The sequence below is a fragment of the Nilaparvata lugens genome, chromosome 8 (genome assembly GCF_014356525.2).
Source record: "Nilaparvata lugens isolate BPH chromosome 8, ASM1435652v1, whole genome shotgun sequence".
NCBI lineage: Eukaryota > Metazoa > Arthropoda > Insecta > Hemiptera > Delphacidae > Nilaparvata > Nilaparvata lugens.
Window position 1 is genome coordinate 50,177,447 of NC_052511.1, and position 19,153 is coordinate 50,196,599.

Sequence of the window (19,153 nt, forward strand, 5' to 3'; positions counted from 1 at the left end):
ACAGTTTTAAGTCAAACACTTGCCGCACCCAGCGTGTAGTAACTTACGGTAACTTTCATAACTTTATGAGAATTCTTTAATATATTTCAATGGTAATGAAGGTGCCTACAATGTGAGGCTTAGGCTCAACTCACACTTATGCGACTCAGGTGGAGAAGAGACTCGACTCTAGTCGAGAGCATATTGTGTTTCCAAATGGTGACACTCAGACCAGTCGATTCTCTAGTCTCCTGGACGTCACCATTTGGAAACACATGCTCTCGACTAGAGTCGAGTCTCTTATCGACCTGAATCGCGTAAGTGTGAGTTGAGCCTTAGAATATTCAAATTCGTACGAGAATTTAGTTCATTTGAGATATTACAAAGTCATCTCATATTTTGATTTTCATCTGTCTTTTATCGCAAATAATGAATTGAATCTATAACATAATAAAGGAAAGGGTTGGCTTATACGCACGGGATAGGAAATTCACGATTCACCATTTGAAAACACATGCTCTCGACTAGAGTCGAGCCTCTTCTCGATGTGAGTTGAGCCTTAGAATATTCAAATTCGTACGTGAACTTAGTTCATTTGAGATATTACAAAGTCATCTCATATTTTTATTTTCATCTGACGAATGACGCATCATCACGTCTTAGCTACTGAACTGATTTAACTAGAAATTTTAGATATGTATTCTTAATTTACCGAGGATGGTTTAGGCTAAGGCACTATATAATAGACTATTCATAGAACCCTAGTTTAGGCCTATTCCAAATTCTTCAGGATATCAGTTGGTCAAGCTATATGTTCGTCATGTTGCCAATAAGACCCTTGCGGAGCACGGGTTACCTGCTAGCTCATTGATAAACATATCAATATATTATAACATATTTATTGAATTCCATCATTAATTTAAATGTAGCCTTCATGAATATTGGTTCAATGAAAAAGATATGGTTTAGAAAGATTGATACAAGATAAAATCGAATGTCGGATGTTCAAAAACAAGTTTTCAAGTAGTGAAACCTTGGTTTTAGATTGAAGATCCTGGGTTGAAATGTCATTGGTCAAACTAGGAACTGTTGGCCGTTCATTTTGAACGATGAATTTCTCTTTTTCAAACTTTATTGGCATAGGATTTTTCGAGCATCAGTTTCAATGGTATATGAATAAATTTGTTTCAACTTGAGAAAGATGAATTGAATTTTAATTATCATTCAAGATCAGGTTCTCTTTATATCTTGTGACATTCAATATTGCATAAATAACAGCTTATCCCGTTTCAGTCATTGCAACGAGTGCTCAAAAAAAGGTATAGAGGGAAAAGTTTGGAACACCATTTTTGACCTCGCAGCTCTTTCAAGGATAGTAAGGGGGTAAATATATTAAAATTCCTCACTCCTACCCCCTGTGCTGAGGAGGTGGGGGTGGTTTGGAAGTATCATATTCTGTTACTTTTGCATAAATACGAGTAAAAGTTTTTTCTCGTATCTCGAAGAATATGCGTCTTTCAGACATTTTTGTCAGAAACAAAATTAATGCTCAAGGACATAATTGTGTAGCTCTTACAACACAACATCAATCAATTGACCTCCACTGAACCTGCGAACTGGAATTCAGAGTTTTCTTTATTTAGCTCTCGAAAAAAGTTGAGTAAACTTTTATTCTGGGTTCATCTTTAGATTAGTTTTGAAGCCCATTCAATCTTAGGTCGAGAGCTGAGCTTAGCTGATTTCTAGAACTCACCTAAGCCTTGTACCTCACCCATACTGGAGAGAACTTGTACGACCAATTGATTTATTCTATGCCTATTCTTAATTGATAATATAAAATTTATATTATAAATTTATTTATCAATATTTAATATTGATAAATATAGAATTTGTTGAAGATTAAAAATATTGTAAATTTTCTCTGAGTAGAGTGATTACTTATTATCACTTAATACTTATAATATAGCATGTTTCCTAACTATATTGTCTTCCATAATGCTCAAATGATCAACTTGCATCATAATATTGAACTAACAAGAGCTATAGTAAGGTCCACGTTATAATGGCGGTGTTTGATTAACATTGCTATCCTTGTCTATCATTCAACAAAGTGGATAGCGCTATTTCTTTCTCACTTCGCTCTGTTGCCAGATCATCTCTTAACAATGAAGAATAATTAATTAATTAACAGAATATTTCCTCTCAATTATGAAAATTTATGATAAATTATTGAGAAATATAATTTATCTCTTAATAAAATATCATTGATATTGACGTGACAATGTCTTATAAATTGGTTTGCCGGGAGACACTTCAAGAAACTGCGTTACGTTCCCACGTTATGCGCTCACAATGAGAGCGAGTGAGAGCGTTCGTTTCGGTTCACTGTCGTCTGGAAAGAGCACGAATAGGAGCAGTGGCGAGCAACGCCACAGAGTAGAGGATCTTCTCTGTGGCAACGCTCGCAGCAGCAAGCCCAGCAACCCGAAGCATTCACCTGGAGAGAGAGTGAAACGGAGCAGTCAACCTGCGCAGGCGCCGCAAGCAATCTCCTGCGACTGCGCCACTAATTCAAAATGTCAAGTCAATGGTTGTCTCTCTCGCTCTTAGGTGGGCGCGGGCTAACCATGCCCGAGTGGAAGGGACGCGTGCCTCTCACTCAGTCTCATTGTGAGTTATTATTTCATCCTTCTTCCTACTATACGAATGAATATTCACATTAAAATTATTTTACCACTCAAAGTCGTTGTCACGTAAAACTTTCGCCCGTATACCAACTTTACAGGCAACCATGCAATTTTTTTTAAACAAGAATGAACAGTTGATATTACATCAATAACTTGTATCAGCTACTGTCTGTAGAAGGCAGTAACAAGACTGAGGATCGGCAACGTTGTTCTCCTATCTTTCTCCAATGCCATTATAACGTGGACCTCACTATAGACAAAAAACTCACCAAGAGCTCTGTATGTACCCTACAATGGCTTCCACTTTCGATGAATTGGAAATTTGATCAACAGGCTGGTTTAAGCAATGGCTTTGTCACTCTAATAGAATCCACCATGTTGAAAAACAGCTGAGAAATTTTTAGGTTATTGAAATTGAAAGTTGCTATTTTGTTTTTGTTTTCAACAGCCTTATCTTTGTTAACTAAAATTTGAATTATTTGATAATTAACTTGATTTTTGATAATGTCTGAGTACGAATATGTTGAGAAAACACCTCTGAGGCTTAAGAGTGATAGCGGAATAAAAAAGTGCGTATTTCAAATTGATTATTTGTGATGAAACGTTCTAGGTTATTTTGTTCTGGTATATTATTTGTAAACATTTCAATATTTTCTTTTCTATTTAAATAAAGTATAGTTTCTTGATTATTATATCCTATTCCACATGCTTCAAATAAACTAAACTTTAAACTAATTATTCTTATTCTAGCCTATGTTGATACTTGTAGGAGTTAAGGTTAGTTCATTTATTTGTAAAATGAAGCATTATTATTGTTATTATTCAATGTTTCCCTTACTTGCGCTTTACTTTTTTATCATCATGAACATTGCATTTCCTCACTTTTCGTGCTTTTACATTTCAGGAAGAAGAAAAAGAATAAGAGTGAAAAGAAACTTCTGGAACAAGTCTCAAAAGTGGCAGAAGTAGCTGAAGAAGAAAAACAGACCAAACCAACTGAACAACTGAAACAGACGAAAGCTGAACTTGCATTCCAGAAAATGCAGGAGAAAATGGTCAGTCTAATTTAATAATAATATTATGATATTAAATAATCCCTGTCTTGGAGAGGCAACACCTATTTCTACTCTTTTCCGCTCCTCTTCACCCTTTACTCGTTACTTTCTACTCTCTTACTTACTTCATACTTACTTACTTCATACTCCTCTCCTTAGTCATGACCAGATAACTGGATTGACTGTGTCAGATATTGGACCTGACTTGGTCCTTGTCGTAGAGTTGACATAAAACTATGTCCGTAATAAACACTTATTTACGTTTATAAACTTAGTCAAACATATAAAAAAAATTTAAGAATAGTAATATTTGAACTTTTCAAGATGGCCTTGCCTGTATGCATTACATTAATTATCACTCGACGTTAGCTGATGTTTCTAGTGGCCTCAAAGTATTCCTCCACTGAATAGAATGGAGAATCAATTAACCAAATTTGATTTTTGTTCTGAAGCTCCTGTCGTCCAAGTTCTTCACACTGTCAGGTAAGGCGTTGTAAATCCTCAGGGCTAGTATTGGGAAACAATCCTTCTTCTTACTCAGCCTGCAGAAAGGGATGTCTATTTTCGCTTTTCCTCTGGTGTTGTAGGAGTGTCTGTCTTCTCTTCTTGTGAGCAAGTGGAAATCATCCCTTGCGTGCCACAGGGAGAGCCAGATATATTGATTGTATACCGTGAGTATTCTCAGCTTGATAAAGATGGGTCGGCAGTGGTCCAAGTATCCCGCTGAATCTAGGATCCTTAGAGCCTTCCTCTGCTGGAACAGTACATCTTTACAGCCTGGAGCGTGCCCCCATAACTAAAGTCCATAGTTGATATGGCTATGAAACATAGCAAAATACACCTCCACCAGATGCTTCCTGGAGATTAATGGCTTCAGACGTCTCAGTAGGTACATCACTCTGGCTAGTTTCCTACAGATGTTATCAATGTGGCTACTCAATATGTCTCTACCTGCCTATTACATGGGAAACCATAGTTGACTAGGTATTTTTCCTCCTTTCGATCTTTTCAGCACACACCACTATGAAGCCCGTTTTTGTACTTCATCAAGAAAAATAGCGCAAGGACTACCTTATTATTTTATCTACCAATGTTATAACATCAGTGTCATTTGTATCGTAAATAAAAAAAATAAAAAATATTTTGTGGCTGCTGAAAACAAAAACAAAATAGCAGATTTCACTAATAAGACGTGTGATCATCATCATCTTCTTTGAAATTCTGGTCATTATTTTAAATTAAAAACTCTATTTGTGATGAAGAATCGATAAATTTGGCAAAGTTAACTTGTAAACTTATCTCTGTATAAGGCTATTCAGCTAAGTATATTCTATTTGTGAAACCGAATCGAAATAATCTAACTTGTCACTAATAATCTTGTTCAAATTCTTCTCATCTTCTAAACGTTTACATTAGAATATTATTTATATTAATTTTAATATTTACATCCAGTTGTTCTTCGGTTTGGGTATTGTTTTTGTTTGCTGCTTTGTTTTTTTGTTAATTGTATGTTGTCTTGTTATATTTGATTTTTTGCTTCTTGCTGGTTATCTTGGCTTGTTAGGAATAGTGATTAAAGTTTACAGGATGCTGCAGACGTCGTGCGCTAAAATGTCTGTAAAGTGATGAACTGAACTCCAAAAAAAAATTAATCTATGTCTTAACAATTTAGTAATTACAATTAAATACATTACTAACAATGACCGCACAACTTGTCAAAGTGGTCATATAATTTCCAAAACTTGAAATGAATGTCAAGTGAATTTTATGATGGAAATAAAATTATTTATTTATTTTACAATAAATTCCCCTAAAAATTACTCCTCTAATATGGAACAAGTCCGTGTTGTTGATCAAAAGGCGGAGATTTTTTAAATGGTAATCAATAATATTATACCCTGAAATTTAAATTTGCTGATGTTGGTACACTATGAGGGAGTTTCTGGAATTATTTATTCAGCCTATTTTATTGATTCAGTAATAGACAATATTATTGATCCAGAACTCTTGTCATGACTAAAGAGATAAGTATGAATTTTAATATTCATTAGAATGATTGTGTAGCCTATTTGTTTTAAAATTCACTACAAACTTTTTTCTCCAATAATTCGCTGTCAATCGATGTTGACAGTTTGATCGGAATCTATATCGTAAATAACTCCTAATTTAGGGACTCTCTATTGTGAGATCCACGTTATAATGGCAGTATTTGATTCACATTCGTGTTGCTATTCTTCAGTAATTCACTGATCTCCATCCATGACCAGCATTTGCTGGATAGATTGCGTCAAAATTTAACAATTTATAACAAAAACTAAGATCATGATGGGAGGTCAGTCATAGATCTCAAAAAAACAACATTGTGTTGCCTCATCATCCAGTGAGTAGAGTGCCATACTCACAAGCCTCAATGCAAGTTTGTTCACCTGGAACCAATCACTGGCAACCCCCAACAGTTGGGCAGTCCTGTATATTTCCAGCAACCCCGTCTTTATGATGATGTATATTAAATAAAATATACAAATGTATAAAATATTTCTAATGTATATTACATCAACATCCTCTTCCCTGGAAACTAGGGTTGTGTCATCTGCAAATAGATGACAGGGATTTCATCCCTGGTCTTTTAGTGCACGACAAGAAGATCCCTGGTCTTTTAGTGCACGACAAGAAGACCCCTGGTTTTCATTATATTTGTCTGTGTAATGAAGCCGTAGGATGCTATCTATTTTTATATAATTAACCTCTCTCATGCATCAGCCATTATGTAGACATAATGCGTGTTTCGGAATGACACATCAAGCCGTCCCTGCTGCCTAAAAAGCAGTCGTTAGGTCATGTCAGAGGCCCTGAAATTGATCAGTTGCAACCTGAAAACTCTGACACCAGACCTGAGCCAGCCAGGTCACTCGATATTATTATGAAGACATACTGAAAAGTTATAACATGAAATTTCTTATATCGAAATAATTTTAATCTGGTTTTTCTCTTTGAATTTCAGCAAAAGGAGCGCATTCTGCAAAAAGCATCGATGACGCACAAACAGAGGGTCGAGGAGTTCAACCGCCATCTTGATAGTTTGACGGAGCATTTCGACATCCCCAAAGTCAGCTGGACAAAATAGTTTTGGTATTGTTTCTTTTTTTGCTATTTTTGTCATCAAAACTATCATTTTATACTTCAATACTGGTCTTGTCACCCATAAACCATTATTTGAAGTCATATATTCTTGAGAGACAATTGCTGTATCTCTACAGTAGACATCAGTTTCAACTCAGTGAATTGTGTTGGCTACTCTTGTCACTCTAAGTGCCAGTTGCACAAAAGCCGGTTAAATTTTAACCGTGATCAATTCCACGAGAACCAATCCACTACCTCCGTAAACAAAGCCGTAGTGCATTCGTGTGACGTCAGCACAGGTGGGGCTCCTACACCAATAAAAATTCGTTGATTCCAGCTGATCTATATCAGCTAGTTTTTTATTGGTGTAGGAGCCCTACCTGTGCTGACGTCACACGAAACATAGTGCTTTGTTTATGGAGGTAGTGACCAATCACGGTTAAAATTCAACCGGCTTTTGTGCAACCAGGCCTAAACCATTTTTAAAGTGACAATTCTTGACAATTGCTGTATCTCCACAGTAGACGTCAGTTTCAACTCAGTGAATTGTGTCGACAATATTTTTATTAATGAATTGTGTTAACAATAAATTGATTCATTATTAATGCATGTCATTGATTATTACCAAATAACGTTGACAATCGACATACAGTTCACAAAAATAATTACACATAACATAATTAAAACATCAAATAGGGTTACTCTTAAATATAAAGAGTAATTAGAAATCTAAGTTCCTTTTAAAATTGTTCAATTACGACATGTTTCGGCTATATAATGCCATTATCAAGCCTATTATTGAAAAGAAAAACTCACACCAAATAAAGAAAATTGATTTGTTGATCCAAAAACAAAAGAAAATTACTAATACAAACTACTACACTGATATCGAAAAAATACTTGATAATGGCATTATATATTATATAAACATGTCGTGATTGATCAATTTTAAAAGGGAACTTAGATTTCTAATTTTTATTTATAAATAATTAAAACAATATGCATAACTTTTTATAAATTGCTATACATTAAATTACATTCTTGTAAGTAATAGTGAGTTATTGTGTTGAAATGTGAAGTGTATTTATTTCCTTGTGAAATATCTTCAAGAATTAGAGTAAAATTGAGAAAGTTACGAGTTCAATAATCGACATTAGCTTACCTACTTTGAAGTACCGCTATCTTAAAAAGTGAGGAGTAATAAATGTGAGGAGTGAGGAGTGTATTATCAATTCATCTATGGAATAACTATCTTCATAAATAAGAAATAAATTTTCAAAATGTTGATGTGAATTTCTTATAGATTTTTAGTGGAATAAACTAACATTTTCCATATAAATCAAAAATTTATAGTCAAAATATGCTTAAACCCCTGATTTGTAAGAGAGTAATATGAGTTGAGTAATATAGAAAATATGAAATGCCAAGAGAGTCAGTCAATTGAATAAATTATTTCTAAGGGGTAAGTGTTCATGATCAATAACTTAATTAGTATCTGAAATATATATTTCACTTTTGTTACTTTTGAATCATTCTGGAAATTATTCCTCACTCTATAACTCATCCTCTTCAAATATTAGAGTATGAATAAAATTAAAAATATTTAATTACTTTATTTCAATCATCCTCATCAGATATTAGAATATAAATAAATCTAAAATCGTGATCTGAAGCATGTATTTATTGCTTCCATCAGAGCTATGAATATGATTTCAATTGGTTAAATTTATGGATAATATCGACGGTTGAATATTTTGCTGTTGCCTGATACGAAGTTGCTGTATGTTTCTGTTACGGAGTTGATAGAAAGTATTTTTCTGTTGACGAAGTTGCGTTTACACAATAGTATATTTCGCACCTAGGGCCGAAAATGAGACTTTTCCGGCTCGAAATCGGTTTTCAAGTCCGAGGGCCGTAGGCCGAGGACTAGAAAAGATTGAGAGCCGGAAAAAACATTTTTGCCCGTGGTGCGAACGCTATTTTTCGCCACACAGAGAAATAAACAATATACATATGAGAATAATTGTTTATTAAGCACTTCCAAAAGCAAAAAAGTGGAAGGTCATAGCTCTAGCAAATCTGAGGTAATCTGAATATCAGGAAATTGTCCAATTATTTTTATTTTTAATTCTGATTTGTCTAAATAACCTAAAAGATTATGTTCAATTATGTAAGAGGTTGAGTTTATACATTTTATTCTTCCAAATGACAATAAGATGATATTATTATAAATGTTTTGATTCTTGAATAATAAACACAAATAATGAAAAGTTTTTTGATCAGCTGTTTTAACGCACTTGAAATTTGGCCAATCTGAATGTCAACGTCAACAATGCTTGTTGTCGACTTCGAAAGTTTAGGTTAGAAGTTCTATCCTACTCTGAAAATCGAATTTGAATAGTTTATAATATATATCTTATCTGTATTTTACTCATCCAAATAAAATGATAGTATCTTATTGCAGAATACTTATTCAATTCTAGAAGCATAAACTGATTCTGTTTCATAAACCATTTTGTAAACACGTTCACATCAAATCTGAATCAGCTGACTTCAAGGTTATTTTACAGCCCTAGGGCCGTAAAACTTTTACCGGCCTGGTCAGAAAACAATCATTTTCGGCCTCCATATGATGCACGAAAACCAGCTCATTACATCCAAGTGGGGCAAAAACAAATTTTCAATATCCTTGCAATAAAGTTATCGGACTATGTGTAACCTAATCTACATTTGGGAGAGGAATAGCACAAGGTTACCTTATGCTCATTACATCCAAGTGGGGCGAAATAGTTATTTGTGCAACTAGTGCGCAAAGTGACAGTTTGCTGCACCGAAAGAAACGTTTACGCCCGAGCCGTAGGCGAGGGCGGAATGGCTTCTTGAGTGCAGCAGAGGAACTTTGCTCACGTATTTCACATTAAACTTTTCCTACAGTTACCATTGAATATGAAAAATGAATAATTATGGGTAAAATGATGGCTGAAATCCATCAAATGTTTGTGTGTGTGATGCTGTTATTAATAACAATCCTAATTCATTTAAAAATTAATAATACAATTGAAGTTGAAAATTCTCAGCCAAAATTCTCATTTTTATTCATTCAAGAATCAGAAAAAATACAGATAGAACAAAAAATTAACATTCAACATACACGCCAGCAGCTTGTTGGCTGAACCGAGCTGCAAAATGGCTGAACACAACAAGATGGCTGAACCGACAAGCGCGCGACCTAGCGGGAAGAATCGTACCTAAGTTTGTTTCATCCAGCTAAAAAATTACTGAAACACGATTCAGAATTTAGACTTTTGCTCAAATTACCGAGAAAAATGCTCAATGTAAACTGAGAAATATTTATAAAAATAACATAGACAACAGTGAATATTTATTGTAGTATTGTTATGTTTTTTATTATTTCTATTTATATGAATATCGAACGGTAATCATTTAACCTCAAAATTCGAATTTTATAATGTATATTTGCTACTTTTCTCATTTCTTGCAGTTGAAATAATAATAATTATTATTGATAATTATTATCAATAGAAAAGAACTATTATTTATTATTAAACGATGAGAATTCGTAAATGATGATTATTTAATTATGATTTAGATGAACATTATTCTTGTTTTGGATTTCTAGATTGGGATTTTATCATAAATGTAGGGTACGGTAGCCATTGAAATGATTCTCATCTAAATCTAACCACAGTCATTGTTACCAACTTAATTTTTGTTTTGGTGCACTAATCCTCCATTTAACCCACCAACTATTTTGTGTTGCCATGTTGCAAATCTGGAGTGCAGAAAAGATTTTTCCCGCACTAGAGCGGAAAAGTGAATCTTTGCGTTCTGTAATCAGTGCAGGAATCGTCACTTTTCAAGGTAACTGTATGAAAACAAATTTTCAATATCCTTGCAATAAAGTTATCGGACTATGTGTAACCTAATCTACATTTGGGAGAGGAATAGCACAAGGTTACCTTATGTTTTTCTCTCCCTATCATTTCTATGATATACTTATTGTAAGAATTAATGAATGAATAAATAAAGAACACAAAATCACAAAAAAAAAATTGATTAGAGAAACAAACGTTGTCACTAATGTTAGACAAGAAAAAATATTCAACGGTCTATATCAGCCGTCAATACCATTCATTAGAATCATATTCATATCAACAGAGTATTTATTTATTCAGTGATACACAAAACAAAATCAATTAAAATAATATTGAAGGTATTAACTGTATTGATATTAGTATTAAAGATATCCTTATCACAAGAATATCTAGGATCACCTAGAACATAGACAAAAATCAGGTTGAGTTTTCTATGAGCGCTGGAAACGTTAATAGGTTTAGTAAAAAAACATTCCAACAACAATCATATTTATCAGTTCTAGTCGAGACGCAGTTCTAGTCGAGACGCCGATGAGTGAACATCGTTATCGGTTCGCTCTAGCCTAGGTCTCCAGCCTGGCGTGCCGGTCGTTGTAATACGTTATCATGTACTCATATAGGTCTCCAGCCTGGCGTGCCGGTCGTTGTAATACGTTATCATGTACTCATATAACGAGTGTTTATACTAAAAGTTGAATCGTGATCTACTTTTTATTACTATTAAGCGTGTATAGTGTGGTCAGTGACTATCAGAATATACAAACAACTTCTACGATGGGGTCTTGTTCCAAGTGTGCAAACAAAATCAAACATCAAAAAGATAGGCTTACGTGCTCAACCTGTAAATCAACTTTCCATATAAAATGTGTTAAAGTTGACTTCACGAAACTCGATAAGGATACGTGGAAATGCAACTCTTGTTTGGGTGAAGACTCGTCTGATTCCAGCCACAGTGATTCGCCGTTATCACAATCTAAAGACGCAATCCTTGCGTCCATAGCCAGTATGCGGACAAACATGGAAAAGCAGATAGGTGGAGTGGCCACTAATGTAACTGACATTAAGAATGAACTAGTAGGTGTCAATAGCGCTATCAACAAAATGCAGGACACTCTCGCACTGCTTGCATCTGATAATGAATCACATAAGTCGGAGTTTTTGAAAATTAGGGAAGAAAATGACAAGCTGAAAAAGACTGTTCATCTTCTTGATGACAAAATCAAAGATATGGAACAGTTTAGCAGAAAAGACAACATAGAAATTACAGGTGTTCCGTACAACCGAGGTGAAGATTTATATGGTTTGTTGGACAGAATCGCTGCCGTTATTGATGTCAACTACAACATAAACTTTATTTCAACCGTGCACCGCTTAGGCGTGACTAACGAACGTCCCAATCCACCTATAATTGTCAAGTTCATATCTAGAGACTACAAGTCTTCGTGGATAGGAGCTGCACGGGCCAATCGCAAGAAACTGACAGCTGCTTCGCTATCCATCAACTGGCCCCCAACCTCTGTGTACGTCAACGAGCATCTTTCCCCAACCAACAAATTCATCCTGGGAAACGCGAAACGTCTCGTCCGCGAGAAAAAACTTGCAGCTGCATGGACAAGGGATTGCAGAATATACGTCAAGAAGTCTGCAGAGTCCGGAGCACCAATCACGCTGATCAAAACTATTCAGCAGATGGAGAACTTCACGACAGATGCGTCGGTCAACGTCAGCGTCGACGCCTCGGGCTGAGGATGAGTACAACAATTATAATTTCTATACAATTAAACTGTGACTGGACTTTGGATTATGTTAAACTCTCACCTAGGATAAGAACTCTATTTGTTTTTTTTTCATCCTTCAAGTTATGAACTCAAATATCTAGGTTTTATTCTGATAGTCTAATTATTATATATGTATGTGTGTATGTATGTATGTATATGTATATATATATATATATTATATATATATATATATATATATATAATATATATATATATATTCTAATATCTATAATCATCTTAATATCTTCAACTCTATGACATTTTTTATAACAAAATAGAAGTGAATCACCCAGTTATTAGGCTACACTATAAGTACATTAATATAGAAAAGCTACTTTTGAATGAAGAGAGTTGTTTCTACTTAGTTGTTGCGACTACTAAATAGCGGCAATCTGAGAATCGTAGATTGGAGAAGATACGGAACCAGACGTGGTTTGTTTTTCCGAACTTGAATTTACTAAAATATACGATATTATGATCTTATAAGGGACCTTCAATTTTCCAATGTTCGCAATATTCACACAATTCTAGGTCATAGTAATTGCATTATTGTCGATATTCCTCTTTATACTATCATCAAGAAGTGTAGCGCCAACTATCTATGGCAGACAGATACAATATTTATATCAATCTCTCATGAATAGTTTCCCACGTTCCTACAGTAGAATTACTCAAAGTAATTCTGAGCCCAGTAGGCAATTTAGCTTCAATAATACAAATACAGCATATGCAGCATATGCAGCTTATGCAGGTATGTATGTATATATATATGTATGTATATGTATATATATATATATGTATGTATATGTATTCGTATGTGGCCTGCAGTTGAACGCTCTCACACTGCTGTTATATAGTTGGTGACTTGATTATAAAACGCTTAGTTAGGATGTAAATATCATATCATTGTGTGAATGAATGAATAGCAATGTAAGCACTTACTGGTGCTACCCAGAGAGTAGCTCTCTCTTTCTATCCTCACTGGTGCTACCACAGCTCAATTAAGATTACTAAGCTTACTGTGTTTCACCAATATTGTAGGTTCAAATTCCACAAATGGATGAATTAATAACCATGAATAATATCGTAATGCCATTAGTTTCTGATAGGCTATACATATTTTTTTTCTATGCCACACATATATAATACCAAACTTGTCTTAAACTTATGCATCGTAAATTTGTTTATCTTAACATAGGTCATAGCTGAAATTATGATTGTTTACGTTGTTATGAATAGGTAAACATTTTATTTTAATTATTTTATTCACAATCACAATCATAATTAAAATATGATTGGGAAAAGACAACAGGCATAGCCCAAAACTGTCTTCTCCCAAATTTTTTACAAATAAAAGTCTCCAAAAAGGAGGTTAGATTCCACTTTTCACTTCAAAAAGTCCAATTTACACTTCAAAACTAATGCCTAAACTAAAAATTTTAAATTTTGATATTTTAAAACTAATTAACATAGTCGAACTTAGTCTCTGTTGTGCAATGCAAGATGCATTGAAATTGCTTCAGAGTCAAGTTTGCAATCTGTGCTTGGGCTTTATTTTATCAGACCGCTGACCTATTCAAGCCTTCACTCTTTTTTGTTCAACATAATTTTCTTTTCATCTATGGGTTATTGTCATCTAAAAGAAAAACATAAAAATAGTAGTAACGCTTTTCTTCCTCTCCTGCTTTAACATGTTAAATTAGTGAAACGAAATAGTTACATTTCTACTATAATAATTACTATAAATAACGGCTGTCACGTTGGGATGCCGATCATAAGGCACTAGAAGGTGGATGATAAGAGAATCGTTTGATGAACTTGATGTATCTCTAATAAGATGCACAGAGTGTGCTGATATATTTGACTTTCATGGTAAATTTAGTAATAGAGATTCTATGGGAAACGGCAGTGGCATGGGCTTCTCGGTCATTCATCAGAACATACGTAGTTATAGACGTAACTTTGACGAATTTTCAACAGTATTACAGGGATTAGGGCATAAGTTTAACTGCATAATATTAACTGAGGCATGGCTTAACGACGACAGCCATCCAATTAACATTTCAGGTTACCATTCTTTTAGATCATTCAATAATCTGAACCAGAGCGATGGGTTGGTGGTCTACATCGATGAAGGACTTCCAGTCACTTGCAATGAACTGGTACTGGGCGGTCTGGCCACCTGTCTCTCTCTCACCTTTACCTGGGCGGGGGCGGCATGCGAAATTCTAGCTGTCTACCGCAGCCCCAGCACTAATCTAACTACATTCATAAACGCGTTAAACGTATATTGCAATGAACAATCGCCAGGTGTCGTCCGAATTCTGGCAGGTGATTTCAATTGCGATACGTTGAATGTTGCCCCTGGCTCTGTTGAGGAGCATTATATCGATATTTTGAGTGACGCAGGATTTGTGCCCTGTATTGACAAGGTTACACGGCCGGCCAGCGGAACCTGTATTGACCACTTTTTTGTCAAGCTTCCGCGTTTCTTCAATGCATCTTCTGTTATTCTGCAGTCCTCGGTTACCGATCACTATGCTATTTGCTTGAATATATTATCGACAAAAACTCATAAGCCGCCTAATACAGATAGAGTCATTATTAAAACAGACTGGAAAAAGGTGAGGAACACACTTTCTAGTCACAATTGGAATAGAGTCATTGAACAAAACAACGTTGACAATGCAACAGATATTTTCATTGAATCGGTACAAAACATAATTGCCGAAAAATCACATGAAGTAAAAGTTTCATCTAGAAATACTCAACTCAAACCATGGATAACTGCTGGACTAGTAAATTCTATTCGACATCGTGATAAACTCAGAAAAAAACTCAATAGACAACCATTTAACTATCTCCTTAGAAATGAGTTTACTCAATATAGAAATATGCTACATTCAGCAATCAAGCGAGCCAAGTATAACTATTACAAAAACAAAGTTGAAGAAGCGACTGGTAACCCTAGAAAATTTTGGTCGGTTATAAACGAAATCTCAGGTCGTATAGATAATAGTAAATCATTCCCCGTTAGTGCATTCTCCCGCCCTGGTGAAGTCATCGACTCTCAAAAAACTAAAGAAATTGCCAACCAATTTAATCAATATTTTGCCAAAGTTGGGACAAACCTAGCAAATTCTATAATAACCCAGGATGCACCAGTAGTGAGAGATGATGAACATGCTGCGGACTCTGAATTTCAACTGCAACCGGTCTCAAGGCAGGAATTGGAGGAGGTAGTGAAGAGTTTGAAAGGGCGATCAGCTCCAGGTTGTGATGGAATCCCTACTAGAGTGATTAAAAACAATATTGACATATTAATACATCCTATCCTACATATAGTCAATTTAAGCATTCTGGTTGGACACTTTCCTTGCGCTCTCAAAACAGCCAGAGTAATACCTATTTATAAATCAGGCCCCAAAGGCATATTCTCCAATTACAGACCTATTTCTTTGTTGGCAACATTATCTAAAATAATCGAAAAGTGTATAAAAATACAACTGACTAAGTATTTAAACGAGTACAATCTCATCTCCAACTCACAGTATGGTTTTCAAAAGTCCAAAAATACATCTGATACTCTTTTCAATATGTCTAGGGCTATCTCAAGTAGTATTAAATCAAGAAGAAAAGTACTGATAACCTTTTTGGACTTGGCAAAAGCCTTTGATACAGTTGACAGGAGAATTTTAATAAAAAAACTTGAATCATTGGGGATAAAAAATATCTCTCTCCGATGGTTTAAGAGTTACTTTCACAATCGACAGCAATCAGTTTGCATAAATGGTGAAAATAGTGATAAAGAGAATGTTGAGTATGGGGTAGTCCAGGGAAGCACCCTTGGGCCACTGCTATTCCTAATCTATATCAACAATCTGTCAAAATTAGTAGTTGAAGGTGAGTTGTATCTGTTTGCTGATGACACAGCACTAGTGTCTACTGGGAGCACTTGGGAGGAGGCCTACATGAGTGCTTCAATTGATTTGTCAAAAATAAAGAACTGGTTTGATCACAATAGCCTTACAGTAAATGTGGAAAAAACGAAGTTTATGCCAATAGTTACAAGAAATCAAGCTGATCCAGGCTCTCTAATACTAACGATGCATTCTTGTAATAATCCCAGGTCTGCTGGATGTAATTGTAGTATGATTGAGCGCGTTGATCATTACAAATACCTGGGCGTTGTCTTGGATTCCAAGATGAGTTGGGTACAACATGTCCAGTGTGCTAAGAATAGGCTCAGAAAGCTGCTTCACGCATTTTCAGAGCTTAGTAATGTTCTGAGTGTGGATCAGTGCAAAGTAGTTTACTTTGCCTATGTCCAATCTATAATACTATATGGAATTCTAGCTTGGGGAGGGGCTTCCTCCTCAGTCATTGAGCCTCTCGCAGTCACCCAAAGATCAATTATAAAAACAATTTTAAAGAGAGACTTTAGATACCCAACAAGACAATTGTTTATCGAATTTCCCGTACTGAATGTTAGACAACTTTTTATTAAATCCTTGTTGATCCACATAAAAAAATACAAAACTGAACTTCTGGGAGAAACAGTTAACCATAGCTACTCAACTCGCCACAGATCCAATTACAGCTTTGAGATACCTCAGCTGACTCACGGCTCTGAATTGACAAATCCTTCATACCTGGCCCATGTCTTGTACAGAAATGTGCCAGGGGTGATTAGGGAAGCAGAGGCATTTAGTTTGGTAGTGTTTAGGAAGAGGGTGGACAGGTGGCTGTACCAGATTGGTTGGGAAGCTTCAGAAGAACTACTCCAATCTCGTTATGCTTGGTGACCAACACGACTTCAAGGTTTCCAGACAATTGATTGGTATTTATTTTATCATTGATATAACCGATTTGACTGTTTTGCCTTTCTGGTTTATGCTTTTTTTTCATTCTCTCTTCTGAGAATTTCTGGAATCCCTGCCACTGCGGTCTTCAAAAAATATTGTTATTTCTTCTTTATTTATTCTTTTATCAATCAAGGTATTAAGTATACTTATTCCTACATACTCATTCTTAAATATACATCAGCACATATATTATCTATTTTATAATCAGAATATTAATAATACATCCATAATATAAGTGTATTCTCTATTATTTACTTCTATGAGCAGATTAAGCTTATTATGTATAAAGTGGAACTCCCCCCCTACACACAGATGGATAGTCTAGTAGGGGGATTCCAAAATATGTTGTATATTGTATTTCTTATTCGTGTAATATGTTTTTGGAAATAAACTGAATTGAATTGAATTGAATCTGAATATTGAAAACATTGATTTATTCAAAGCAGGTACTTTTTTACAATAAAATGGAATACACCTATTGCTCACTAATAATAATAATATTCGTATGGCTTTTATTGGTGGGGTGTCCCTGACGGAAGTTCCACCTCGCCTGAATATATCATTTAAGCCGTCAATGGGCCTTAAGACTGTCATACTTCATCCGGGTCGACAGTTCAACGTGCCCATCCGATAACACGTTATTGCTCACTGGGTTTTAATGAATAAAATTGAATAAACTAGCTTGAGGAGAACCTATTCTCAGGTACTTCCATATGGAGCCAAGTCAACGTTAGTAGACAGACTACTAACTTTGGAGTAAAGTTATTTCTATTCTAGAACTTAAACATTTTTTAAAAGGAGAAGAATATGAGAGTTGATTCTAGAAAAATATATTATTCCAGAACTCACATGTTGTGAAAAAAGAAAAATTCAAGAGTTGATTGTAGAAAAATATATTTAAAAGAAATAAATTATTGCTTGAATCAAAATTTTTCTATTAACATTTCAAAAACTAAAAGTAATGCATGTTTGTAGTTCACGATTGAAAGTGAATTGATTGAACATACAACTGAGAAGACAGTTATAAATACTAAAAAGAAATATTTATAACCCAATGAATTACAAAGATTTTCACCTCTATAAATTAAAAAGGTATGTTTTAAAGTCAGAGAGAAGAAGAGATGGATCATTCCTAGATGTAGTTCACGGTTGAAACTGAGTTGATTGAAAATATAACTGAGAAGACAATAGTCAGTATAAATACTAATAAGACATATTCATAACTTGAAGAATTACAAAGATTTTCACCTCTGTAAATAATATTAAGTATGTTTTAAACTCTTCAATGTTTGATTCCATTACGAACTGCTTGTTAAATAATCACTTTGAACAATTAATTACGACATAGCAGTCAGATAATCTGACTGCTATGTCGTAATTAATTGTTCAAAGTGATTATGTTTTAAAGTCAGATAGAAGAAGAACAAGAGGCTTGAAAGTAAGCTACAAGAAATAATAATATTGCTCCAATCAATCTTTGTTCATTAACAGTTCAAACATCAAAATGACTGGATCAAAATGACAAAGGAAGAACATATAACTGGGAAGACACTTAAATTCTAGAATTATTGAAGATTTTTACCTCTATAAGTTTAAAGGAACACAACATGAAAGTGGATGCTTCAATTATAGTGCAATACCTACGTTTCAAACTAAGCCTCTATTATTGCTTGAATTATTATACTTGACATATACTAATAGTAATAATACGAAGGAATTGAACGAACTCATAATTAGGAATATAAACCTTGAACCTAAATATTCACAATAATA

General features: G+C 34.6%; 2 protein-coding genes across 2 annotated transcripts; both read left to right on the forward strand.

The window, feature by feature from the left end:
- The first annotated feature begins 3,046 nt into the window (after nucleotides 1–3,046).
- Nucleotides 3,047–8,362, forward strand: LOC111044170 (protein FAM32A-like). Its single transcript, XM_022329250.2, has 3 exons — nucleotides 3,047–3,235; nucleotides 3,571–3,721; nucleotides 6,723–8,362. Exons 1-3 carry the CDS (start codon nucleotides 3,171–3,173, stop codon nucleotides 6,843–6,845), a joined length of 339 nt encoding a protein of 112 aa, XP_022184942.1. The 5' UTR covers nucleotides 3,047–3,170; the 3' UTR covers nucleotides 6,846–8,362.
- A 2,868-nt stretch (nucleotides 8,363–11,230) lies between these two features.
- Nucleotides 11,231–12,572, forward strand: LOC120352780. Its single transcript, XM_039435017.1, has 2 exons — nucleotides 11,231–11,304; nucleotides 11,358–12,572. The coding sequence occupies exon 2, from the start codon at nucleotides 11,512–11,514 to the stop codon at nucleotides 12,481–12,483; it is 972 nt and encodes a 323-aa protein (XP_039290951.1). The 5' UTR covers nucleotides 11,231–11,304; nucleotides 11,358–11,511; the 3' UTR covers nucleotides 12,484–12,572.
- Nucleotides 12,573–19,153: the final 6,581 nt, after the last annotated feature.

Excerpts from the sequence above, each read along its gene's own strand:
- LOC111044170 (XM_022329250.2), top strand. The coding sequence starts at position 3,171 with ATGTCTGAGTACGAATATGTTGAGAAAACACCTCTGAGGCTTAAGAGT. Across the intron at positions 3,236-3,570 it reads AGTGATAGCGGAATAAAAAA|GAAGAAGAAAAAGAATAAGA; the intron begins GTGCGTATTTCA and ends TTTACATTTCAG. Across the intron at positions 3,722-6,722 it reads AGAAAATGCAGGAGAAAATG|CAAAAGGAGCGCATTCTGCA; the intron begins GTCAGTCTAATT and ends TTTGAATTTCAG.
- LOC120352780 (XM_039435017.1), top strand. The coding sequence starts at position 11,512 with ATGGGGTCTTGTTCCAAGTGTGCAAACAAAATCAAACATCAAAAAGAT.